At 35.9% G+C, this 27747-nt stretch overlaps 3 protein-coding genes across 4 annotated transcripts; all 3 read right to left on the minus strand.

Annotated features, from left to right (window-relative positions):
• Positions 1-15130: 15130 nt before the first annotated feature.
• On the minus strand, positions 15131-16696 carry LOC146936801 (uncharacterized). Its single transcript, XM_085749282.1, has one exon. It carries the CDS (start codon positions 16694-16696, stop codon positions 15131-15133), a length of 1566 nt encoding a protein of 521 aa, XP_085605408.1.
• A 5628-nt stretch (positions 16697-22324) lies between these two features.
• LOC146936802 (F-box protein SKIP23-like) lies at positions 22325-25549 on the minus strand. Of its 2 annotated transcripts, none has more exons than XM_085751413.1 (2): positions 24590-25549; positions 22325-22556 (listed from the first exon to the last, which is right to left on the minus strand). In XM_085751413.1, the coding sequence occupies exon 1, from the start codon at positions 25455-25457 to the stop codon at positions 24594-24596; it is 864 nt and encodes a 287-aa protein (XP_085607539.1). In that variant the 5' UTR covers positions 25458-25549; the 3' UTR covers positions 22325-22556; positions 24590-24593. The 2 variants fall into 2 exon arrangements, with proteins under 2 accessions (XP_085607539.1, XP_085607538.1); XM_085751412.1 differs by having other exon boundaries at positions 22325-22650.
• A 683-nt stretch (positions 25550-26232) lies between these two features.
• LOC146936803 (uncharacterized) lies at positions 26233-26973 on the minus strand. The gene has a single exon (XM_085749283.1). It carries the CDS (start codon positions 26971-26973, stop codon positions 26233-26235), a length of 741 nt encoding a protein of 246 aa, XP_085605409.1.
• Positions 26974-27747: the final 774 nt, after the last annotated feature.

Raw genomic sequence — 27747 nt, forward strand, 5'->3', positions numbered from 1 at the left:
GGTCTTGACCTTAATAGATGTCCAAAATTATCACTTGGAATTGGATCAGTTGCTAGACATATGACTGCAGTCCATGCAATTTTTGTGAGTGAGGAGAGACAAATGAAAAAAGGAAGAGATGAGGATGAGAGAGAGGAATGACGAGAGAGATAGAAACCAAAATGGTATGGTTAGATTCTTGTGATTTTTTATTGAACTCTAAATTGCAATTTTAACAAAATCACAATGGCGTACTATGATTCTACCAAACTTGATGTCAATTCAAACATACATATAGTTATTCTTGATATAAAAAAGGAGATGAAATCGTCATTAAGTTAAGCATACAAAGTATCAAATTTGTCTGGTTCACTCTCTTCACCAAACATTTGAAAAAAATCAAACGGCCTAGTAGATTATCACTTGATGGTAAATAGGGCCTGTCCGACATTTAATGAGACCTAAAGCGAAATTTGAAGCAATATCTTAATTGTACTTATTTAAATGAATCAATCAGACTTAGTCAATAGAAAACATATTAATGTAGGTAAATTTGATGGCTGGCATGGTATGTTATTCTTGTTCTTGATTAAAGAAGATAAAAATTAGAGACCAAACAAGTATAGAAGAGAGACCAACAAAGAAAAGTGCTTTATTATAGATCAGCAGTGCAGGTAATGTAGGAAACAAACTTAGAGATTAATTCTTATTTATTCCTTAGCACATGACAAAATATATTCTAAAGAACATATAATACCATAGCCATAACATTATTAGAAAAGGAAATTGACTAGCTAGCTAATTCTTCTTGTTATCCTTCTGAGCAGCATGCAAATCAGCAAAATAGCCTTTAGGATTTTTCTCAAATTCCTCCCTTGAAATGTTGGATCCATCTCCTCCAGGTGCTTTCATTGTATCACCCTTACTGGCACTGCCAACGTTGTCCTTGGGATTGTTTGCAGCAGCACCAACATTGCCATTTCCTTTGCCGTCCATAGTTCAAAATGATCAAAGAAATATAATTAGATTAGATCAATAAAAAACAAGGTTTGTGTTTCAAGGGGGGTATGAATAAGAAATGGAGAAGCTAGTTGTGTCTTTATATAGAACATTGTTGTGTCGAAGCTGATCTCATCTCCTACCTCTTAATGACTTTAGCTTCAATTTTCAAGGTCTCAGCAAAAGTGCAGTCAATTGTTCTCATTTCTGATGTTAATTTACCAATGAAGTGTATGGCCGGTGTGTGTTAACTAATGCATTATGGATATGAATGAATCACGTGTGACAATATTGAGAAAATAATTTTTTTTTTTAAATATAATTTTTAGATGGTAATTGTATTGATGCTTCCATTTGGATCCCTATTCTTTAAATTTTAGCCTAATTAAGATGGTAACAAATTCTTCCTTGTCTTTGACCTTAAGTAGGTGTCCCGAAGCTATCACCTTGACTTAGACAAATTATGCTAGTCCTATGAGACTAACCCTCAAGTTGGAAGCGGAACATTTGCTTAGTTTTTACATTAGGGTTTAGGCTTCCTTCAAAATGGACAATTCAGATAATCAATCAAAATTCTTTTTTTAAGGAGATTCATGTTTTCAACTCTTCTATTGCCTTATTGGCAATGTTATAAGTAATTTAGTAAAATATATTTTTAGTCATTATAACTAGTTTATTTTTTTATATATATACATATACTCAAGGTCATTAAACTAACTTATTAGTACATGTGAAATTAGTTACATTGGTGCTATCCATGTATATGCTAACAAAAGAAAAACCAAACACATTGTGATATTCAATAGTATTTTTTTTTTTGTTGTCTGAGATTCGAACTCCGGACCTTGCATATATTATGCATTGTCCTTACCAATTAAGTTAAGCTCACAGGAACATATTCAATAGTATTTAGATTCACGGCAAGCTCCTTAAAAAAATAATTGTAGTGAGTTTAACAAAATTACGTTGAAATTGTTATTTTATTAAGCTAGGCTTTTAACAAAAACAAAATTGTGCACTATCATTCAATCAAACTCATTGTAAATCCAAACATACACAATGTTGTTCTTGCTCTTTATTTAAAAAGAGATGAAATCTTTACTATGCATGCAAGATATCATGTCTGTTGGCGGCCAACACTCGGTGGGATTTAGTCCCACATCGGATAGATAGGATTCTTGAGAATAGTTTGAAGGTGAGAAAAACACAAGAAGGGGGGGGGGGGGGGGTTGAATTGTGTTTTAGAAAAATTCTTCGTTCTCCTAAAGACTGAACACACTGATCAGAAGCTAAGTGAAACAGCTTCTGGAGTGATAATTAGAATCCGAACGCTGCGGAATAAAACAGATAGAGAGAAGAAGAGCGACACAAAGCAATTATACTGGTTCCTTCCACAATCCGGAAGTAGTCCAGTCCCCCTTGCACTTCCAAGGAGATTTCACTAATGTAATATCTGATTACAAATGGTCAAGCACACAACAAGAGACTTCCTTTGCTCAAGCACACTCTGCAAGAGTCTTCCTATGCTCAAGAACAAAATCAAGAGACTTCTATGCTCAAGCACAACTGCAAGAGACTTCTAGACAAACAAAATTACACAGAAAATTGTTTGGGGTTGAACACTTGATATACAATCAGAGGTGCTCACAATACAAATCAGATACAGACTCAATGACTTAAGAATTTCTAAGATAAAACTTGAGAAACAGAAATTCTAAGTGAATGCAGAACAATTTCAGCAGAGGTTTGGCACTTGTAAAAATGTTGTGAGTCTTTAGTTCAGCATTGCCAAATCTCTAAGTCTTCGCTCCTTTATATAGTGGTGTGAAAGAGACGTTGTGAAATTGCCAGCACATCAAAGAGTCGTTGTTGAAGCTTGATCTTTCGCCAATAATTGTTTGCCTGATTTCGTTGTTGTCCTATGAAAAACAAATTTGAATTCCATTCCTAATCCAAAGGAACATCTTAGCAGGCGAAGCCGTATTCTGGAGTTGTTTTCTTGTCTTGTAGCGTGGACACAAAACAGAGTAGTGGAGAAGGTGGTTGTATAGTTCTTACAATAGTACAATGTCAACGCTTTCGTCCAAATTCCAAGTACATGCCTTCAAACACTTTTGAAATGACCGTTACAAATTTCCACTAATCTTCTGCTGTCCTTTGATGATTTTCGATCCATGAAACAACTCTTGAATCTTTGAATTTTGCATATCCAGTTGATCTTCAGCTTCTGGTGAAATGGCTTCTGATGAGGCAGCTTCTGATGTTGTAGCTTCTGATGATGACGTGGCGCTTCTGGACCTCTAGTCTTCAGGAGCACTAATCTTCAGGAGCACTATTCCGTCAGGAGCGGTTTAGTCTTCTGGAGCACTTTACTCACTTCAAGAGCAGCTTGACTTCAGGAGCGCTTTTTCTCTTCAGGAGCACTTTGCCTTCAGAAGCGCCAAAGCTTCAATTTTGTTGATTTCTTTTGCTCTTTATTTGCACATTCAGAACCAATTAATGATGTAAAAATTTAACTGTGGTCCTGTACACTTGAACAAATATTAGCTAGTCCAATTTACAATATTTAATACCTTGTTATCATCAAAACTCTTTAAAGTTCATTGTTAAGCACATTTTGTTCCAACAATCTCGCCCTTTTTGATGATGACAAACAATAGTATTTAAAATTGATCAATTGTTGTTAATCTAATTAACGAGTTGACTTTTGGGGTTCTGAGGTTTGTAAGCTCAGAGTCTGAGGTTTGTAAGCTCTAACTCCCCCTGAGTCTGATAGTCTTTAAGGTGAGGTTTGTAAGCTCCCCCTAAGTTCTATCCAGGTTAATTAAATTCATTTTACGCATAATAATATCAGAGTTTAAAATTGAAAGAATTGACTTATAGATAAGAAGAATGGTTCAATTAACTTTATTTAAATTTGATACTTCCCCTTTTTGATACACCCCTTTAAAGGTAAGACAAAAAGATAGAGTTTTTCAAAATTTTCAAATATTATTAATGGGGCTCAGAGCCTTTAAATACTATCACATATACTCCCCCTTTTGTCATTAGCAAAAAGAAATAAACAAAAAGAAGAGATGAGAAAAACATAAGACTAAAGGTTCAGAGCATAATAAATATCTATATAATTTAAAGCATATTAACCATCTTCAAAAAATGAACTAAACAGAGCAAAGCAGACAATATTATCAGAGCAAATACTAATACGCATGATATAAACACTCATATTATTCAGAAACAAAAAAAGTTCAGAAGCATATAATATCAGAAGCGAAGACTAAATCAGAAGCAGAAATAAATCAGAATATATCAGAAGCCTAAAAAGATAAAAATAAGCTAAAGGTGTGCAACTAAGGGTTCGGCTTATTTTGGCTTTCTAAGATCTTCTTCATAATCTCTTGAGTTTCAGCATATAATGTTGAAAACCAAATGCTGCTTATAATGTTGATAATTGCAGATAGGATCACAATCTTGCATTGTGGTGACCAAGATATATCACAAACGGTCCAGGTGTCCTCTAGAGATTGAAAATGCAGAGTGCAATCAAGAATCGAAGCCACCTAACACCATAATTTGAAAGCAAAGCTGCACTCAAAGAAAATATGGAAGGAGGTTTCAGTGTGCATATAACAAAGGGAGCAAATAGATGGAATGGTGCAACCCATTTCCATGAGTTTTTCATCGATGGGTACTTTATCAGGCATTAATCTCCAAGCTAGCAGAGATTTTTATGGGTGTATATCCTTACACCAAATTTTTGATGCCTAGTGTTTTTTTTATAGCAGGGTGTTTCTTGAATGAGTGGCATCTTTGAGATTTAGTTGACCATTTGAAACATGCTTCCAAACTAGTTGATCTTCTGTGTCTTCAACATGTATGATAACTTGAATCACAAGTAACCTCAGCTGTGGGTATTGAGATAATAAATCATGCGGAATATTCCAGTGGTTATTTAAGATATAGCCACTAACAAGCTGTGGGAGGTGGTGTATGTTATTCACATTGAGATTTAGAGCTACCTCCAAAGGGTCCCCACACCAATAGTCATGCCATAATATGATAGATTTCCCATTTCCAATGAGCCATGTTGAATTCTCCACAATCACCATATATTCTACTTTAATGTTGGATCATATTGATGAAAAAAATATGGTGATTAATAGGGTTGTTATTCCTTATAACCATACTCTTTAAAATGCTTACCCAACTTCATCTAAATGTAACATATCCCAACATAGTTTAAGATTGAATGCTTCACTCAAACAAATCGAAGATCTTATCCAGACCCCTTCTTCATAGAAGTTGCAAATCTTCTTCCATGCCACAATTACCAACTTCCGTTTTGATGTGTCTCCACTCCGGATAAAGTAGATGATGCATTTTTTCATGACCTTCAAGGGATAAATAAGCCATGAATAAATAGATAATGTATGAGCTAGCATTCTAGTAATCACGGAATTTGGCAGTTGTACTCTTCCTGCAATTGAAAGCAATGATGCCTTCCAAGCTGATAGTTTCTCTGCTATTGGTTGAAGATGGCAAGCTTTTGCTCTTCCTTTAAAAATTGATGATATTTTGGGGTCTTGTTGGTGAGATTCCTCCTGCATAAATAGTTCATGCTACTTATCACTTGACCAACACTAGTAGCATACTTTGTAAATAAATCTCTCAAAGCTTATAGGCTCTCAAAGTTGCCCTTGAAATATATCATTTTGTCATCTGCGTAGAAACAATGGGATGGAACGTGACTATTTTTAGATCCTGTAATTAGCTTCACCTTTCCATCATCCACCAACTTTGTTATCCCTCTGCTAAGAGCTTCTTCTGCCAAACAAAACAAAAGAGGATACAAGGGGTCTCCCTGCCTGATACCCCTTAAACAAGAAAAATATCCTTGTTGTGCTCCATTTATGGATATTGATAATGTAGTTGAAGATAAGCAATACACAGTGGCCAACACGGGATGAACTATTAACAATTTCACTTCGTGGTTTTCCACCCCTGAGGTAAGTAAGGAGGACTTGGCTAAAAATAAGTCAGGTCTTCCCTATTACAGGTTTTGCTAATGTTTATATGAGGGTCAAATTCCCCCCCCCCCCCCCCCCCCCCCCGTACATCACTTTTCAGTTTAACATATTTTGGGAGTTGTCTAGGGTAAGAGACACCTTAGTTTATAAAAAAAAAAAAAAAAACAGCGGCGTTGTCAGAGTCCAGGATCAGGAGATTCAAGTGATGAAGCTAGTACATATTCTAAAGTCAAAACATGGGATCAATTCGCTAAGCCCTCTAATTTTCACTCTGCTTAAAATAAGTTTAGGAACAATTCAATAAAAATAATAAGATCAATTCGTTTTTTTTTTGTTTAAAAAAAAAAACAGACATTTTGGTCTCACTATTTTCATATTTCTTACAACTATGGTACTAAGCCATGTTTTATTCCCCTAAAGTGATGATTTTTTATACGAAAAATCATCATTTTTATGTAAAAAAATTGAGATGTGAACAAAATTACAACAAATATAAAAATAGAGGAGATAAAGAAAAAAAAAGTTTGATTTTACAAAAGACTATTTTTACGAGTTTAACAAAATAGAGAGACAAAGAGTTTAATTAAACCAAAATAATAATATTAAAATAAGTATGAAATGGATGGGAAAGCCTATATAGAATAGTGTTCCCGTGAGCATATCTCAGTTGACAGGGACATCCATTGTTATATGCAGGGGTTGGGATTTGAACCCCAGACCTCCCACTTATTCACTTTGAAAAAGGTGAATTCTAAGCACTAAACTACTTTACCAGAAAAAAAAAATAGTAAGTATAGCACGTGAGCATGGTAAAAAAAATGTATAGTGTGTCAGCAAAGAAGTAACTAGAATGGATTCGAAAAAAGACTTTATGGCGTGTCAGCCAGGTTAAATTGAGACGGTCTGGTTCATAATTAAATATCCAGGGGATTCAATATAGCAAAAAATTAAAATTACTAGTGTAAATTTTAAAGATCTGCATCCCATCACCTCTATATCTATGTAGCTCCGCCAATGTACTTTCCCCACCACCAAAGTATGAGCAACCACACAAGTTTTTTCCTAAGAAAACAGTACCAAAGAGTTGGAAAAATGTAAAAATAAAATACTTTTAGAGTGCATTAGGTAATTAATTTTTTTTGAAGAATTTAGAATTATACGCAATTCAAATGATTCTTATACATTTCTTTCATTTCTAAATATTTTTGTTAGGATGGAGTAATAAACAATTTCGCTGTCAATGTTTTTGGGAAACTTTTATAAATTTTATTTTTTTTGGGCCAAATCGAAAAATTGAAAATAGGGACCATTTGCAAATTTTGAGGGGTCAATTTATAATTTTTGGAAAAATAAAGGGGTAAATTTGTTAATTAAAAAAATAGGGGTCAATTTGTAGAACAAAATATGTGAGGACCAAAATGCAAAAATTGAAACACTTATAAGAATGAAGAAATTTGAAATTCTAAGCTTTTAGGTGTCATTTTAAATTCTTTAAATTTAAGTTGAACAAAATACTTCATAAATTTCCATCATTTTAAAAATTCTCAAATTATCATCAAAACAATGGAATTCACCTAAAAACATTTGAATTTCCTCAAAATATTACACTACCTTAAAGCCTTCTATCCAAACGCACTCTTACAATTTAAAATAATAGCCTTATTTTGAACTCTCTCGTAATTGACATTCATGAGATATGTCACCATTTTTTCCCAAAAGATTGCGATAATTTACATATCATGCGATACATTACATATTTTGAGTATAATCTTGATTTAAATTTTAGTCCCTATTGTTTCATCGTTAGCTGATCGAGTCCCTCTATTTCAAAATCTACTAGTTTTGGTCTCTTCACCATACTTTTGAACTAAAAGATTGATAATGTGATATGTTTTTGTCGCGTCATTTTTCGGAGATCAAGGCTATTTGATTAGCTTATTGACTCACTATTTTATTTCACGACTGAACATTTAATTTTTAAAGAAAAAGGGGAAAAAAGTTCAAACACCCCACATTTGAAAAGATTTAGGGTTCGGGGGTTAGTTACATAAAGGGAAAGTATTAGCACCCTTTATGTCCGTAGTACTCTACGGGAACCTCTTGGTTTTATTTAAAAAAATGTGCTATAACTTGCTTATTTTTGAAAAAAAGAATTTGAAATGTTTAAAAAAAAAAAGGACCTAATTATCTACATTTTATTGATTTGGAAGGACGAGTGTCCTCTGCCTACGTACCCGTGAGGGATCAAAACCTCGTAGTTCGGGGTTACAAAACTGACGTTTGATTGGTTGAGTGTTTTTTAATGTTTTTGAAAAGGTTTTAAAATGAAAGAAAGCCAAAGTGGCAAAAAAAAAAGTATTTGTTTGTGTTTTTTATGTTAAAGAAAAAATGACTTGAAATATGATTAAATTGATTGAAGTTTGATTAAGGAAAGAAAATAAAAAAGACGTCACTTGATTTAGGATCAAGGTTTATTTAAGAAAATATTTTTTTTTGTGATTTTTGAACTATTTGCATGTTTTTGTTATTTTTGAATGATTGCTATACTAAAATTGACACTAACGGAGCGGGAAGATAAAAGCGTAGGTACCTTATGGTGGCGTTGGACCACCACGAGGACCTTTTACCTAATCTAGCAGCATAAAAGAAAGGCATACACGCACTCACGCACACATGCACCTAAGCTATTACAAAAAAACCTATTAATACATTCTATGGTCTGCAGAAAAATAAATAAATTACATCCAAGCCTACTTTTTACATCCTAAATTCTATACAAAACGAAGAGAAGTAAATAAATTACACAATGCCTAATTTATACATTCTAATTTCAAGTAATGATATAAAAAATAAATTAAAATGCATGATAGACTAGACTAAAAATGCATGAATTATTTACATTCAAACCTATTGTACACACTATGTCCATGTGATAAAATAAATAACGAAGAGTTAAATATGCATGATAATAACCCTAAACTAAAGATGCATGAATGAATTTATATTAACCTAATATGCATTCTAAGTCTATGTAATAAAATTAAATGCTAAAAGAAAAAACAAAATAATACAACGAACCTAGCTTAATTAAAAAAAAATGGAATGTAAAAGGAGTAAGTAGTATGCAATGTAAATTAAATATGTATGCAATAGATAAATGAATTTTGAATATGCAGCCTAAACTAACACATATGAAAATAATAGAGTGCAAAATAATAAGAGAAATTGAAATGCATGAATAAAAAACGAAATGATGTGATGCAAGGCAGGGGGGGGTGCGGTCAGTATTCTGGAGGGTTGTGAAAAATAAAAATGCATACTGGGCCTGAAGCAAACCGAACCGGGTCGGTTGGGTAAAGTAACTGGGTCGGGTCGGAATGGAGCGGATTATGGATGACCCGATTTGTGAATGGGTAATATATAAAGGGTGTAAGACCCATTTTCAATTCATTTACCATTCCCTTTCTCTTTCTTCCCTCTAACAGCCGCTCTCTCTCTTCTCTCACTATCTTCTCCCTCTGTCTTCTCCGATGAGCTGAGGCGGTGGTCGGAATGAGAAGCGCGGCGGTTAGCCGTCGACGGCGCCGCCGCCGCGGTGAAGGCTTCCCTTTTTTTTGATTTTTTTCGCTCTATCTTATTCTTTCCCTCTCCTCTATACTATTCTACACTTAAAACATTCAAAACATAAACATACAAGCCTAAATCTAAGAGTGAGAAAATATACTACCTCAGAATGCAGTGCCGTGACAGTTTGATTCGGTTGCCGCTATGGGTTTGTGGTGTGTTTCGCGGCTGCTCTTGTTCTTCTTGCAGGTTTTGCTCGTGACCGATTCCGTGTGCGTTGAGCTGGTTGTTGTGTTGCGATTGGCAGCGTCACGACGGTTCTGAAACAGTGGTGGGTTGAGCTCTTGTTGCCGTCGGTCTTGATTGGGTTGATGAATTTCGTCGGTTGGCGTGGTTTCGTCCCCTTTTCCTTGCTGCTGTGCGTGGTCTGCTTGGTTTGAGTGCTGCCGTCGGTCTGAATGGGGTTTTGGTTACGGCTTGGCTGCGAGCGTTTGGTGTGGTTTCGTCGTTGTGTCACTGTGTTGCGAACTGGTTGATTGTTATGCGTGATGGAAATTGTTGTTGGTTCTGTTGTGTAATTGTGTGTAACATTGTTGTGATGAATTGGTTTGTGATTTGGGCTTGGGGATTGAACTCGTGAATGAGAGGTTTTAGATTATTGTGTTGCGGTTCTTGTGTGAGGATTCATGTGTGGAATTTGTGTTGGTTTTTGTATCAGATATGTGAAACAAATGGTTTGAGAAATTGCTTGTTTATGAGGTCGCAGGTTGTGATGGGTGTTGGAAATTGCAGGTAATTGGTGAATTTCGGCCCGTGATTGTGCAGTGGAAGAAAATCCCCCCTTTCTGTGTGTTCTGTAGATGCTTTTATAGGGAATGATTTTAGGTTTAGGGTTTGTTACGATGAAGCACAAAATCTGTGCTTTGGATTGGGACGGAGGAGCAAAACGTGTACTGGATTTGGATTGGAATTGAGGCAATGGCATGACAGGCTGTAGGCATGAACTTGGACTTCTTTTTTTTGAAACAATTTTAGACTTATCAAATAAAAAATAAAAAATGAAAGATAAATATGCATTTTTTGGATTTTATCAAATAACGAAAAAGAAATAATGAAAGTGATAATAAGAAAATAATAAAAAATAAAAAATGAAAGATAAATATGCATTTTTTGGATTTTATCAAATAACGAAAAAGAAATAATGAAAGTGATAATAAGAAAATAAAAATGACTATGCAGATTTTTTTGGGTTTTTATCAAATGAACAAATAAATAAAATAAAAATAATAATGGGAATAAGAAAATTAAAAATAGAAGGATAAATACGCATATTTACAAATGGACCTTTTGGACTTATCTAAAATGAAATAAATAAAAAAGACTAAACTAAGAAATTAAAATTAAATGATTTAAAAAAAGAATAAAAGATGGAAATTTTAACTAAAAAACGAAAATAAAAATTATGAGAGAAGAGGGTCTGACTCGGAATTAAAATGATTTTTTTTCCGAGAAGTCGAAGACTTAATCAGGGTTAAACGACGCGTGTCAGTGATATCTTAGGTCAAAAATTGGGGTATGACAGATGCCCCTATTTAAGTTTCTTCGTCCGGAGATTTGAAGATGGAATCTTTAATTCGATCGGAGCGAAGAGACTTAAATACAAAGTACACCAATTTTGGACCTAAGATGCTATGAATGCTCGTGAAATGCTTAAATGAATGCAGGACGACAAAGTTGACTTGACTGAGATGAGAAACAACGACAGGATACCCAAATTCGTTGAAGAATGGGATCTGACTCTGCTAGGGGGAATGTAGTTTCACTGGGGAAAATGATTGTCCCCTATTGTGTTGATAACTGATATGAAGACAGCTGAAAGGAAACAAAATCTTGAACAGACACTTGAAATTTTGAAATATATTTGTAAACTGATGGTTTGTAGAAACTGACACTTGAAGTTAAATTTGATTGGTGACATCTCTGAACCAGACATACTAAGGATGATACTTTTGTCATTCCGTCATCCGACAAAACAGGGAACGACACTTGAGAGAACAGAAATTGAGTGGCGTCTCATCATCCGACATACCAGGAGATGACACTGTTGACATTCCGTCATCCGATAAAACGGGGAATGATGACTTTGACCTTCCGTAATCCGACAAACCGGGGAATGAAACACTTGATATTCCGTGATCCGAAAAAACGGGGAATGATGATTTGATATTCCGTAATCCGTTAAACCGGGGAATGAAACACTTGATATTCCGTAATCCGACAAAACGGGGAATGATGATTTGATATTCCGTAATCCGTTAAACCGGGGAATGGTGATTTGATATTCCGTAATCCGTTAAACCGGGGAATGAAGCACTTGATATTCCGTAATCCGACAAAACGGGGAATGATAATTGATATTCCGTAATCCGACAAAACGGGGAATGGTGATTTGATATTCCGTAATCCGTTAAACCGGGGAATGAAACACTTGATATTCCGTAATCCGACAAAACGGGGAATGATGATTTGATATTCCGTAATCCGTTAAATCGGGGAATGGTGATTTGATATTCCGTAATCCGTTAAACCGGGGAATGAAACACTTGATATTCCGTAATCCGACAAAACGGGGAATGATAATTGATATTCCGTAATCCGACAAAACGGGGAATGGTGATTTGATATTCCGTAATCCGTTAAACCGGGGGATGAAACACTTGATATTCCGTAATCCGACAAAACGGGGAATGATGATTTGATATTCCGTAATCCGTTAAATCGGGGAATGGTGATTTGATATTCCGTAATCCGTTAAACCGGGGAATGAAACACTTGATATTCCGTAATCCGACAAAACGGGGAATGATGATTTGATATTCCGTAATCCGTTAAACCGGGGAATGGTTTTGATCTTCCGTAATCCGACAAACCGGGGAAAGGTTTTGATCTTCCGTAATCCGACAAACCGGGGAAAGACACATTTGATATTCCGTAATCCGACCATGCGGGGAATGAGATACTTGAGAAGATAAAGATTGAGTGACATCTCGTTTTCTGACAAAGCAGGGGACGTCACTTTTGTGAAAATAAAATGTGACCTCGAACTGTTCATTAGTTGGAACTGATCGTTTGAAACATGATGAAAGGTAAACTCAAGCGGTCCGTTGTTTGGAACTGGCAGCTTGAAACAAGACAAAAAGTAAACTCAAGCGGTCCGTTGTTTAGGACTGGCAGCTTGAAACAATTGAAGACTGAAACGAAAAGATATGACCAAACACTAGGTGACTGATGCAACCATGTATGAATTGATATTGTGTATATGTTGTGTATGAATATGTGAAAGTATTAATGTATGAATGTATAAATGTCTGAACGTAATTTGTATGACTGTACGAACTGTATATGACCGGTGAACTCGATGAGACATGACACGACAGGTAAGACGGGAGGCGGATTGACATCGCAGTACAAACACTCGACAAACTTCCTTGGAGATGATATTATTGTGAACCAATCAAGCCGTTGACGGTGTGAAACCCGGCACAAGGTAGCAACTGGTGAATAGCAACCGATGAATCTTGGGGAGAAAGCCCATTGTTTAACCAAAAGTCTGGAAGAAGTCACCATTTGCAAATCAGCGCGGAGTGCATTTCCTCTGGCATGCTTCAACAGTCATGTTTTTTTTTTTTTTTTTGTATATTTTTTTTGTTTTGAAAATCCCTAACTTTTGCCTGGACCGCCCTTTCAGGTTTTCAGTCCACCGGGAATATATTCCTTTTTTTGTGCCCCTAATTTTTGCCTGGGCTGCCCTTTCGGGTTTTCAGTCCACCGGGACGCTCTCTATTGCCTAAGCCGCCTTTTCAGGTTTTCAACTTAGCGAGCATTTATTTTTGTATTTCTTTTTGTTTTTGGACTGTGACAGCATCTTGCCCAAAGCAGAGGTCCTCTTCATTGTGCTTAGCCATGTTTCTCTTTCGGAATGTGACCGTTTTCGAGGGTGATGTTGATGTACGCTTCAACTACTCATGAGTTCAAAGAGAATGTGTTTGTTGTTCACACTTTTCAAAAGATGTAAAAAAAAAAAAAATTTTTGTATTTTGAAAATTTTTGCTTCAAGTATTGCCATCAAAAATAGAAGAAATTTTGCAAATAGAATAAATGAGAATTCCAAATAAATGGCACAGGCTCAAATTTGATGAATTGGTGGCCTGCCAATGGCGTGGCCCCACGGATCTTTGAAAAATTTGGAAAATGGTAAATATATGGGAAGGTACATTGAACACAATAACCGTCACACTCCCTGACAACTTTGAATGCCCCAGTTCCGAGTCTTTGATCTGCAGATGCTTCAAATCGGAGGTTCCTTTGACGACTGGATGCCCCAAGTGGACTGTGTTGATTGATGCAGTTACTTGTCATGATCCTTAACTTTTGCATAGATTGCCCTTTTCGGGTTTTCAATCTATCGGGATAATTATCATTTTTTTTTTTTTTGTCTCTAACTTTTGCCTGGACCGCCCTTTCGGGTTTTCAGTCCACCGAGACGCTCACTTTTGCCTAAGCCGCTTTTTATGATTTGCGACTTATCGAGCTTTTATTTTTTGACAGAGTGTTTCTTGACTGCACCGGTATTCATAGGACGTGCGAGTTTGTCATCATCCATAGTTGTAAAAGTTTTTGCACATGAACCTTCATAATTAGGCATCCACTTGCCCCTGGAGTCTGGTTGGAAAGTAGTACAGAGTTCCGTTCTTGAAATTCATGGGGGCGAACCTTTTTGTTAGAAGCTTGTTTTAAACCTCTTTTGATATATTTGTACAAGGTCGTCATGCGTTTAAACTCGATCAAGCTTGGACTTTAGCAGAACTCCTATTGACGGGACTTCAACCTCCACGGGAAGCACGACATGTTGCGTATCGGGGAAGGAGGGGGGGTTGCCCCTGTTGAAATGTGTACTGAAGTACGATATTTGAGCAAAGCGAATGGTAGCACGCCGAGCCAGTCTTTGTAATTGAATGTCATCTTCTGGACAATCTCCTTGATATTTTGTTTGCAGCTTCAATGGCTAAGATGCCCCAATATGTGAGAGATCTCGTCGGGAATCTCTTCATTTTCCTTCTTCAGCTTCGGACACAGGGAACTCAAAGTTGGAAGAGAGTACATGGTTAATGTGCTCAACGGGTTTATTAATGCATGATTTGATTATTGATTTCGACAAGTGTAAGTTATGATTATGCAGATATTTGAGAATGATTATATTTTTTTTGTATTACCATTTTTCCAGAACAAAGCACAAAATAAAAACAAAGTCGGGATCAAAACGACCTTTTTATTAATGATGAAAATACTTAAAGCAAAAGCCCTACACAAGTTCACAGTCGTCTCGGGCAGAACGAAAGGATATTTTTTGAAAAACGAAAATCAATAAACACCACATTATTTGAACAAAGGAAATAGCTGAAGGAACAAACACAACGACACTGAAAGCGGCAAATCACTCCATACGTCACTAAAACTATGCACCACCACTTCAGAATGAGGTCCCGTGGTTCAGTATCATATTAGCTTTGCACATTTTGATTCAAGTCTGTGAAGGATAGGACCTTGGCTTCGACTAAATCTTGAACTGCATTCCTCAAGGCATAACAACGCTCAACATCGTGACCCGGTGCCCCTTGATGGAAGTCACATGAGAGATCAGCTCTAAAACCTGCTGGCAATTTTCTAGGCATCGGAGGAGGCGGCCTGGTCTGGACATAATTCCCTTCGAGCAAAGATGGGAGCAACTCAGCATACTTCATGGGAATCGGATCGAATCGTGTCCTTGGAGCCTGTTGTCGAGGTTGTTGATGTTGATACGGTTGTTGATCGGCATTGGGAACGGGTGTAATAGCGGCCACATGTTGATAGACCGAATATTTTTGCTGAGGCCGCCCTTTCACCATACTAACCTCCTGCTCTTTCTTTTTCGAACTACTAGCGGGGACACTTTCATTGATCAATCGTCCTTCTCGGACTCCTTCTTCTAGTCGTACACCCGTAGCAACCATCTCAGCAAAGTCCCTGGGGGTACTTCCAACCATATTCACGTAATAGAACTGACTGAGAGTTTTAAAAAAGAGCTTGGTCATCTCCTTCTCTTCTATGCGCGGGCTGACTTGGGCAGCAGTATCCCTCCACCGCTGGGCATACTCTTTGAACGTTTCTTTGTCTCCCTGAGTCATAGCTTGTAGATCACTTCGATCTGGGGCCATATCCACATTGTAACTGTATTGCTCCACAAAAGCATCACACAGATCTTGAAAAGTTTGGATATTTGTTTTATCTAGATTCATGTACCATTTTGAGGCAGGACTAGCCAAACTTTCATGGAAGAAATAGATAAGGACTGAATCATCCTTGGAATAGGCAGACATTCTTCTCACATACATTGTTAGATGTTCCTCAGGACAGGATTTTCCCTTATACTTCTCGAAGTCTGGTACCTTGAACTTGTGGGGTATTTGAACATTTGGCACCAAACAGAGATCGTAAGCAGTCTTCCCAAACACTTTCTTCTTGTGGAGGGCTTTCACATCTCGCTGAATTTCATCATATTTTTGCTGCAAGTCATTCATTCTATCATAGGCTTCCATATCCCCTGAATGGTAGATGAGCTCTTCTTCTTGTGGAATGGTATGCATCACAGGTGCTGAATAGGTCATAGCGGCTGGAGGAGCTCTTACAAGAGGCGGAGGAACATAAGCTGCATTTTGCTGAGTAGGCATCGGAATTTCTGAAATAACAGGGCGAAATACTTCACTGAGACAAACAGGCACACCCCAAGGACGACCTTCCGGCATAGAATTTGAAGCTTCACAAGCAATGGGGCGGAGTATTTCACCAGCAGTAAAGGGCGAGAACAGAGGTGCAGAGCGCTGCGGAGCAGAGGGTGTTGGAGTATTGGCACATATTGTCCATTCAGGGCCAATAGAAACAGTTTCGGCTTGAGTCCTGATAGGAGGAGCAGGAGGACGTGCTTGAGCAACCGTCAGTGTCTTCATCAATTCAGTCATTTCGTCCATCTTGGTCTGCATGGCTGCAATTTCCTCCCGGAGCAATTGATTTTCTTGCTCGAGAAAATCCATCTTCTCTTTATGATTGCTCGAGTGTTGTACATGCGAGTTGGTTTCGGACGAGGACGCCATGACACTTTTGAGATTGGTTGACCCTTTTATGGAAAGACAAATTGTGTGAGACTCGGATTTGAAACTATGAAATGCAAAATGATGCATGATGTTATGCAAAAATAGACACATTTTATTTATCGAAGGATTTGTCAAAGTAATTGTAAACATCATAAGGAACATTGTTTCATTTGATAATTGAAAATATTACAAACAGTTTCCTTTTTAAAAGCAAAAGCAAAGTTAAGGGAAAAGTCCTTAACAAAGCTAAAGTCTAATTAAGACTCTTGAAGTTGTATTTCTTAGTGTTCCTCTTTACAAGGTCTATACCTCTGATGTTTACAAGACGAATTATCTAAGTCCTTCGATGTTTTGATGAGGAAAAGTTTTTATGAATGTATGCATGTATGCATGATTATGCTAAAGAACTGTGAAAACATGGCGAGGTTTAGTTCCATAATGTTGGAGTTAAAGGTAACAACGCCATTTGGTAAGGACTATGGTTTCATTTGCACTTGTAACAAAGGTTCTACCAAGTTCCCAAATTACAACTACCCTTATGAATATATCGGTGTATAGGAATGCTCCTAGTCCAACATAATCCACAAGGAAGTCTAGTTTGAGTGTAGTATCGCGTGACAACTAAAGTCAAGAATGCTCTTGGTTTAGCCACCGCACTACGTCCTAAAAAGGCCAAGATGGGTTAAGGGTTACTAAGGTCCACGGCTTCGACGGACACTCACATTGAAAGTAATAACGTCGACATGAATGCTCATGACAACAAGAGTACTACCTTCCGCGAGGCCTCCACCGAGTAGGGTTATCACATGTGCACATGGTCCAAGAATGCTCTTGGTATGACACTATGATTATACCCCGTCCTATCTTATATTGCTCTCAAGTCCGGGTTAGGACTTATCTCACCACTCACGTTAAAAGAAGGGAGAAAGAAGGAGAAGGGAGAACATATATACAGGTATTTCCATCTTTAATTTTTGATTTTTTAAGCAAGTTATAGCACAAAAATTAAATAAGACCAAGTTAGGCTCAACCCTCTTAGGGGGTCCCCAGTGAAGTCGCCATTTCTGTCGCGTCATTTTTCGGAGATCAAGGCTATTTGATTAGCTTATTGACTCACTATTTTATTTCACGACTGAACATTTAATTTTTAAAGAAAAAGGGGAAAAAAGTTCAAACACCCCACATTTGAAAAGATTTAGGGTTCGGGGGTTAGTTACATAAAGGGAAGGTATTAGCACCCTTTATGTCCGTAGTACTCTACGGGAACCTCTTGGTTTTATTTAAAAAAATGTGCTATAACTTGCTTATTTTTGAAAAAAATAATTTGAAATGTTTAAAAAAAAAAGGACCTAATTATCTACATTTTATTGATTTGGAAGGACGAGTGTCCTCTGCCTACGTACCCGTGAGGGATCAAAACCTCGTAGTTCGGGGTTACAAAACTGACGTTTGATTGGTTGAGTGTTTTTTAATGTTTTTGAAAAGGTTTTAAAATGAAAGAAAGCCAAAGTGGCAAAAAAAAAAGTATTTGTTTGTGTTTTTTATGTTAAAGAAAAAATGACTTGAAATATGATTAAATTGATTGAAGTTTGATTAAGGAAAGAAAATAAAAAAGACGTCACTTGATTTAGGATCAAGGTTTATTTAAGAAAATATTTTTTTTTGTGATTTTTGAACTATTTGCATGTTTTTGTTATTTTTGAATGATTGCTATACTAAAATTGACACTAACGGAGCGGGAAGATAAAAGCGTAGGTACCTTATGGTGGCGTTGGACCACCACGAGGACCTTTTACCTAATCTAGCAGCATAAAAGAAAGGCATACACGCACTCACGCACACATGCACCTAAGCTATTACAAAAAAACCTATTAATACATTCTATGGTCTGCAGAAAAATAAATAAATTACATCCAAGCCTACTTTTTACATCCTAAATTCTATACAAAACGAAGAGAAGTAAATAAATTACACAATGCCTAATTTATACATTCTAATTTCAAGTAATGATATAAAAAATAAATTAAAATGCATGATAGACTAGACTAAAAATGCATGAATTATTTACATTCAAACCTATTGTACACACTATGTCCATGTGATAAAATAAATAACGAAGAGTTAAATATGCATGATAATAACCCTAAACTAAAGATGCATGAATGAATTTATATTAACCTAATATGCATTCTAAGTCTATGTAATAAAATTAAATGCTAAAAGAAAAAACAAAATAATACAACGAACCTAGCTTAATTAAAAAAAAATGGAATGTAAAAGGAGTAAGTAGTATGCAATGTAAATTAAATATGTATGCAATAGATAAATGAATTTTGAATATGCAGCCTAAACTAACACATATGAAAATAATAGAGTGCAAAATAATAAGAGAAATTGAAATGCATGAATAAAAAACGAAATGATGTGATGCAAGGCGGGGGGGGGTGCGGTCAGTATTCTGGAGGGTTGTGAAAAATAAAAATGCATACTGGGCCTGAAGCAAACCGAACCGGGTCGGTTGGGTAAAGTAACTGGGTCGGGTCGGAATGGAGCGGATTATGGATGACCCGATTTGTGAATGGGTAATATATAAAGGGTGTAAGACCCATTTTCAATTCATTTACCATTCCCTTTCTCTTTCTTCCCTCTAACAGCCGCTCTCTCTCTTCTCTCACTATCTTCTCCCTCTGTCTTCTCCGATGAGCTGAGGCGGTGGTCGGAATGAGAAGCGCGGCGGTTAGCCGTCGACGGCGCCGCCGCCGCGGTGAAGGCTTCCCTTTTTTTTGATTTTTTTCGCTCTATCTTATTCTTTCCCTCTCCTCTATACTATTCTACACTTAAAACATTCAAAACATAAACATACAAGCCTAAATCTAAGAGTGAGAAAATATACTACCTCAGAATGCAGTGCCGTGACAGTTTGATTCGGTTGCCGCTATGGGTTTGTGGTGTGTTTCGCGGCTGCTCTTGTTCTTCTTGCAGGTTTTGCTCGTGACCGATTCCGTGTGCGTTGAGCTGGTTGTTGTGTTGCGATTGGCAGCGTCACGACGGTTCTGAAACAGTGGTGGGTTGAGCTCTTGTTGCCGTCGGTCTTGATTGGGTTGATGAATTTCGTCGGTTGGCGTGGTTTCGTCCCCTTTTCCTTGCTGCTGTGCGTGGTCTGCTTGGTTTGAGTGCTGCCGTCGGTCTGAATGGGGTTTTGGTTACGGCTTGGCTGCGAGCGTTTGGTGTGGTTTCGTCGTTGTGTCACTGTGTTGCGAACTGGTTGATTGTTATGCGTGATGGAAATTGTTGTTGGTTCTGTTGTGTAATTGTGTGTAACATTGTTGTGATGAATTGGTTTGTGATTTGGGCTTGGGGATTGAACTCGTGAATGAGAGGTTTTAGATTATTGTGTTGCGGTTCTTGTGTGAGGATTCATGTGTGGAATTTGTGTTGGTTTTTGTATCAGATATGTGAAACAAATGGTTTGAGAAATTGCTTGTTTATGAGGTCGCAGGTTGTGATGGGTGTTGGAAATTGCAGGTAATTGGTGAATTTCGGCCCGTGATTGTGCAGTGGAAAAAAATCCCCCCTTTCTGTGTGTTCTGTAGATGCTTTTATAGGGAATGATTTTAGGTTTAGGGTTTGTTACGATGAAGCACAAAATCTGTGCTTTGGATTGGGACGGAGGAGCAAAACGTGTACTGGATTTGGATTGGAATTGAGGCAATGGCATGACAGGCTGTAGGCATGAACTTGGACTTCTTTTTTTTGAAACAATTTTAGACTTATCAAATAAAAAATAAAAAATGAAAGATAAATATGCATTTTTTGGATTTTATCAAATAACGAAAAAGAAATAATGAAAGTGATAATAAGAAAATAATAAAAAATAAAAAATGAAAGATAAATATGCATTTTTTGGATTTTATCAAATAACGAAAAAGAAATAATGAAAGTGATAATAAGAAAATAAAAATGACTATGCAGATTTTTTTGGGTTTTTATCAAATGAACAAATAAATAAAATAAAAATAATAATGGGAATAAGAAAATTAAAAATAGAAGGATAAATACGCATATTTACAAATGGACCTTTTGGACTTATCTAAAATGAAATAAATAAAAAAGACTAAACTAAGAAATTAAAATTAAATGATTTAAAAAAAGAATAAAAGATGGAAATTTTAACTAAAAAACGAAAATAAAAATTATGAGAGAAGAGGGTCTGACTCGGAATTAAAATGATTTTTTTTCCGAGAAGTCGAAGACTTAATCAGGGTTAAACGACGCGTGTCAGTGATATCTTAGGTCAAAAATTGGGGTATGACAGTTTTAGATGTCTTAGTATATGATCAGATAATTAAAAAAGACAATGTATCCTTCAAAAAAAAAAAAGACAATGTAATGGTTCCTAAAAATTGATAATGGAATAAAATGATAATTGTGAATTGATTGTGAAATTAAAGGTAAAATTGATAGATTAGAACTCAATTAAAATTGATGTTCTTGGTACATAGAAACATTAAAGAAAAGATAGAAGAAAATTAAGTCTAAGACTTAACCATTACTCTACCAGAGAGTACCAAAGGGAGAGAGGAGAGATTTTCATCAATATTCTTCCTAAGCTTTAGTGATTATTCATCCTTTCCCTATTTATGCACAATCATTAGCCACATGTCCATTTACCTCAACCAATTACATTTTGCCAAGTGTATGTTCTCATGTGTTATTTGAATCATAACAGACAAACATAGATAAAATTGTAAGAAAATTTCCTTAAAAAGATTATTTAAACACATCATATTACCATATTGTACACCAAACATTTGGTGAAGAGCATAAACTGAAATTTTTAAAAATAGGAGAATCAATTCCACAATGATTAAAATAGGAGAACTAAATTTGTAACTAAACCTAAAATAGACTTGTATAATTTAAAATAATAACATCATATTCAATAATGTTCTTACTAGTTTTTATGTTTTCCACGACAGACTTTAAATTTAACCTAATTTTCATATTGATAATATATTGAAGACAAAGATTTCCCCTTGAATTTATAGTTTGGGTATATCATTTTTCCCCTTGAATTTATAGTTTGGGTATATCATTTATTCAAACACTTGAATATAACAAATTATTGATATGATATACTATGTTAATTTTGATAATATAGGTTAAAGGAAGGAATTTTATAATTATAACCTTATTAGCTCATTGGGGACAAGTTCAGGCCTAAATCCCAACTCCATCCTAAATCACGGTTGTCGCATAGTAGCCCGTCTCCGCCCATTATTCCCTACGGTTTAGACGGGTTTTGTGCCGAGCAGGTGACAGGTTTTCGGGTCGGTTTATACGGGTATTAGGGGGAAAAAATTCAGAAAGTAATGTAACTAAACTTGAAACTAAAAACCCAAAATTTCAATGCGAACTAGAAATTTTCAAATTCTAATTAAGCAAACAAGGAAAAGAAAAGACCCAAAAGGTAATATGACTGATTCTACACAAAGTTAATATTTTGATTAATGAAATTTAATTACTTAATACCTTGTTTGAGCATTAAACTGGTGATACCAAAAGAAATAAGGCAAAGTTTAAGCTTTTATGAACAACTAGTCTATAGTAGTACAGTAACGATTAGATGAAATCTAAACACAACAATCCCATTGTACATTACAAATCAAGAAAAATAAACCAAAACCCTTCTCAATTGCGACAAATCACGCCATTGCAACACCAGCAAAAGTGCAAGCAGCAGCTGCAGCAAACATCAAGTCTCTCCTTTCGTTGCTTCCCTCTTTGTCATCTGTTCGTCCTTGAGTCTCCAACAAAAGAAAGCTTCAGATTTTTGTTTTTATTGAAAGGAAGCTTAATATTGGTTCTTCTATTGCATAACTAAGATATATAACCTATGACGAAAAACATGTACAGTAGTTTAACATCAGAGACAAAGAAAGAGGATGGTGGCATAGACAAAATCAAGACATGTTAGGTAAATGAATGTAGGAATATCTTTAATTCCAAATAGAGTGACAAAAGTTGCACTAAACCACCTTAGAAACAATATTGACTTAGTCATCAAACAATACATTTATCTTATGACTATTCAATCAATTATACACACATGTTTCCATAATTTTTCAAGTCAACAATGTAAAGATGGGAGCACATTTACTCATTTACTTTATTCCTACTACAACAGACTTAACGAAATAATTGAATTGCTGAAATCAAGCACACACATTGCATTTGCAAAGAGCTCCCGATAAATTTGTCACAGATATTCTAACAAGAGAAGTAGAAATTTTCATTTTACCATCTCCACATTCAATTTACAATCCACAAATATTAGTATAACGCCATTGTACAAAAATATCACACGGACAATCGATATTAATTGGGAATATTTAGTACACAAATAGGTAACAGTAAACAAACTGAGGGTGTAATATAACATAAATCGCAGGATTGTTAGGACCATTCTATTGAAGTTAGATATAACTAACAGAATCATATTATGGATATGAAAGTATAATTAAATATTTTTTTTCAAGAATTAGGATTCAATCGATCGGCCATTTTTTTGTGCTGTATTTTTCTGGTAGTATGTTTCTAAGAAATATAAATAGTTTTATAACCAGCAAGATTTATTTTGAAACTTGCTGGTATTGACGGAAAATATGTTTCCAAAAGGCATAATATTTTGTTCAAAGATTTTCCATTTTGGCCTATTAAGCAACAACTACTTCTACTTTCACTTTAAAAATATGCAACTACCTCGGACTCCACTCTTCCCTCAAAACCAGAGCATCTAACCAAAAACCAATTTGCGGAAATCTCCATACAATCTCAATAGTTTTCCCTCTTCTTATTACAAGTATGGACAATGTTGTCGTGGTGGCAGGATGCACTACTAATTTTGACTTAAGCTTTATGCCAAAAAACAGGATAAAGCAGATGAGGAATGCTACTAACACTTTCTCACACACTCTCCCATAAACACGTTGCTTGGCTTGCTTATGAGTGAGATTTTGACTGTTCATGACTTCCATACAATTATTTTTTCAATACATAAAATCATAGTCTTTTAAGGCCTAAGATAGATTATTCATAGAGGTGAGGATTACAAAATTACGGCGTTGGCGTGCAAGCATTTACAGAGACGACCTTTGAGTCGCCAATAACAAAAAGAAAGTATTAAAAGATTTCACACCTTTAAAAACCGGTAAACAAGTTAAATGTTGGCAAAAGTGAAAATGTGGCACCATACATTGAGAGAGTATTTGTGCAAAAGTCTTTGAGCGAATGACCCTAGCATTTCTCTAAGGCAGATGGCAGAGTCCTCCACTACTCAGGGATATTTTTCTATTGTTGAAGGGTCGGCTTAACGAGAGAACCCTATAATTATACAATTCGGGTTTATAACATTAGCTAATAGCTAGTAAACCTCTACTAAATTCTAATATCTTAACAATATCGAAGACCTATAGTCCTTACATTAAATCTCATGTTGCACGTGTCAATCCCTTACATGTAAGTAGTAGGCCCTAGTTAGCTGCTAAGGTGAGTTCAGTATTCAGTTCCTCGGTTAGGAAAAAACGAAGCGAGTTGTAAATGAAAAAGTTAAATTAAGAAACTTAATAAAAAACAGAAGTCCAGAAACCAATTCAAACTTATACAAGAAGGTATTGGTTAGAAAAACTCATTCAAAATGTAAGATATTAAATATTCCTATTTTTATAACTACTTGTTGAAAAGTTTACACACAGTAACAAAGGAAACAGAAGCACAATAATGCAATATTGATTACTATCACATTAGAAACTTAATGCAAGCAAGATAACATACTCTATTATAAAAGCAGGCTTTTGATCCACTCCGGAGGTGGCAAGAACAATTTGAAGTAATCAGGATAATCAGACAAAAGCAAAACCCGACCTTGGTCCAAGCGAAAAACATTCATTTCAAACTTCATAGCATTGCCTTTAAAATAGATCACTAAATTCCCATTTTCCAAACCCAAATCCGACGCAGAAGCAGAGAATGAACAGCCTTCCCCCAAAAACAAAACCCTATCCCTTAAATTTGCCAACTTAACCCACTTCTTCTCTTTCTCATCAAGCTTAAACACATCAATCCTTACATCATCATCACCACCGTTACTTATATATCTATCAACAAGCAACATATCACCTTCACTCTCGACCAGGAATTTAATGTCGCCACCAATGAACGGCTCAGCCACCACATGTACGCTCAAGTCCGTTCCGATCTTCACAGTACGACCAGTTCTGTATATCACATGTCCGAGATTGCAAAGAAGTAATCTGTCATTTACGTATAACACATGTCCGAGATTGTAGACAGAGAGTTGGTTGAAGTCAAGCACACGACGGAGTGGAGGTAAACGTTCATGAGGTAAAAGTGGGTGCCAGAATTTGGTTTTACCATCGGAATCTGGTCCGATTCTGATCAACCAAGGGCGGTGGAGGATTTGTTGTTGGTTTGGTGTTGTAGGTGGTTTGATGAGAAAGATGCTGTGTTTGTATAGTTTGGGGCCCAAGGAATCAATGTTGTTGTAATGGAAGTTTGAGATGGAAGATCGCCACGAGGGACAGACGGAACGAAAACGAATGAGATAAAATTCATCGTTGTTGAGTTTTTCAGATATTAATTGAAGAAGTTCCTTTGGAAGCTGAGACCAATCTGCTGCCATGGATTCTTCACTGAAAGGAGTGAAAGAGAAATTAGGATTAGGGTTAGGGTTAGGGTTGGAGAGATAGAGGAGTTCTAAGTTTGAATTGAAACAAACAAACAGCGTTAAAATAACGGATTGAGAGGGTTTGGAGGAAGAAGAACCCGGAGAAGAGGTGTTTGTTGTGGTCATCCCATGAAAATGAATATGGGAATTTTTTTTTTCTACCCTACTTTATGTCAAAAAACACAAAAATGCCCTACTTTTTCGGAAAATTACAGAAAAACCCTACTTTTTCAGGTGTCTCTGGTACACTGCACTTGGAGTTGCGGGGTACCCTAAAAAGTGATGAAATTTTTGTCTTTATTGTACCCCTCTACTTGGAGTTGCGGGGTACTTTCCTATTTTTTTTTTGAATTTTTTTTATTATCCGGCAAGTCAAGCTTGCGTCCTATATTTTGGTTTTTTTTTTATTTTTAAATATCCCTCTACTTGGAGTAGAGTGGTATAATAAGGACAAAAAAAATTTGAAGTATGTTTTACGTATGCATGCATAAAAAGAAAATAATAATAACTTAATTTAAAAAAACAAATTAAAATTATTTAACAAATAAAATACCATAAAATCCACAATTATTATGAAACATGTATTATTTCATCTACTATAAATACTTCCTTTCATTTTTAATATATGTTAATTTAGGCATTAATAAAAAAGTAATTATAATAATAATCATAATATTTATAAAATAAAAAACATACGTAATACAATAAATATGAAATAAAGACTAGATTTCTACTGATGTCTAATATTAATGCAATTTTTGCGGGAATGACCAGGCATCCTACAAACGCCGCATCTTCTCTCAGTTTCCACATCGTCCATCTTGGTCCCAATGCGAGTAATTGGTGGACGACCTTTCTTTGTTCTACTCATGGACTTGTTGGGAACCACCTTCAGTCCTTCATAATCAGGCCAATATGTCTGGTGGTGAACAACATCGAAGTGGATGTTGTATACGGCGTATACACACTCATTCGTGAATTTGTTATCGACAAAAGTCTTGTAGTCGTGACGAAAGCTAGAACATGCGGCAATGACATGTGAGCATGGTAGGTGTAACACTCTGAATCGTCCACAGTCACACCATTTATTTTGCAGGTCCACCTTGTATTCTCCCTTTGGTAATCCTTCTTTATGGTTGATGGTTTCACGGACGGAGAAGGTATACCGATCCCAGTCAAACTGAGTGACATGATGACTGTTAGATTTTATCACCTCATCCCTGAGATATTTCATGATGTTTTCTGAGAATGGCTCACCAGAATTTACCCTTGCCACTGCCTCATGTCCTCTTTTAGCAAACAAGGCCGCCAACCTGTAATATGATGCTTTCACAATAGTTGTGATCGGGAGTCCTCGAATACCCTTATACACGTTGTTTTGCGACTCTACCAAGTTACTTGTCATGTGGCCCCATCGTCGACCATCATCATGTGATTGAGTCCACTTTTCTTTGGGAATGTTGTCCACCATGTTATACCCTAATTTTGGACCTAAAAATACTAACTCAATTCTTCTTATCTTGCATTATAAATTATTTGAACTGTCTCTGATCAATTACATCTTTCTATGCATTTTATTTCAATGTTATTTGCAAAATTCACATGTAAGGGTATTTTAGTCATTTCCTATGTCAAAATTTCTTTCAGTCTTTTAAAAAATTTGTTTGAGTCCTTTCAATTGGTTAGAATAAGTCTTGATTTCAATTCTATGTCAAAATCCAGTTCAAAAATTGCATTTGAAGTCATTTTGAGTCAGTTTTGCCCCTAGGGGCATTTTAGTCTTTTCATATGTCAAAACCCTGTTCAAACTCTTAAAATTGTCTCTGAGTCTTTTAAACCTGTTTGTATAAGTTCTTGCTTTAATTTCTTGTTAAAAAGCCATTTTTAAATTTGTATCTGAGTCATTTTCAGTCGTTTTAGCCCCAGGGGCATTTTGGTCATTTCACACGAAATTTCGGCAGAGAGGGGTTACTTTAAAGTACCTCATTTAGGCCATTGGTTCGTTTTAGTCCGTTTTGTCAATTTTAGTCGTTCCACTTTACGTTTATTTCAGATTACGTTTTTTAATTCAATTTTATTATTTTTCATTTTAAGTCCTAATTTCCAACAATTGCATTTTAGTCCCTTTTCTAGTCTCAAATATTTTTTAGTCTTTTATTTCGAAATTTCTTGTTTTTTTTAAAGTCTTTTAAAAATTTACAGAATGTTTTTTTATTTGCAGAGTAGCCCTTTAGTTTTAAGAATT

The sequence above is a fragment of the Medicago sativa genome, chromosome 3, assembly GCF_051527215.1.
Source record: "Medicago sativa cultivar Bolivia chromosome 3, Bolivia_mono, whole genome shotgun sequence".
NCBI classification, from domain to species: Eukaryota; Viridiplantae; Streptophyta; class Magnoliopsida; order Fabales; family Fabaceae; genus Medicago; species Medicago sativa.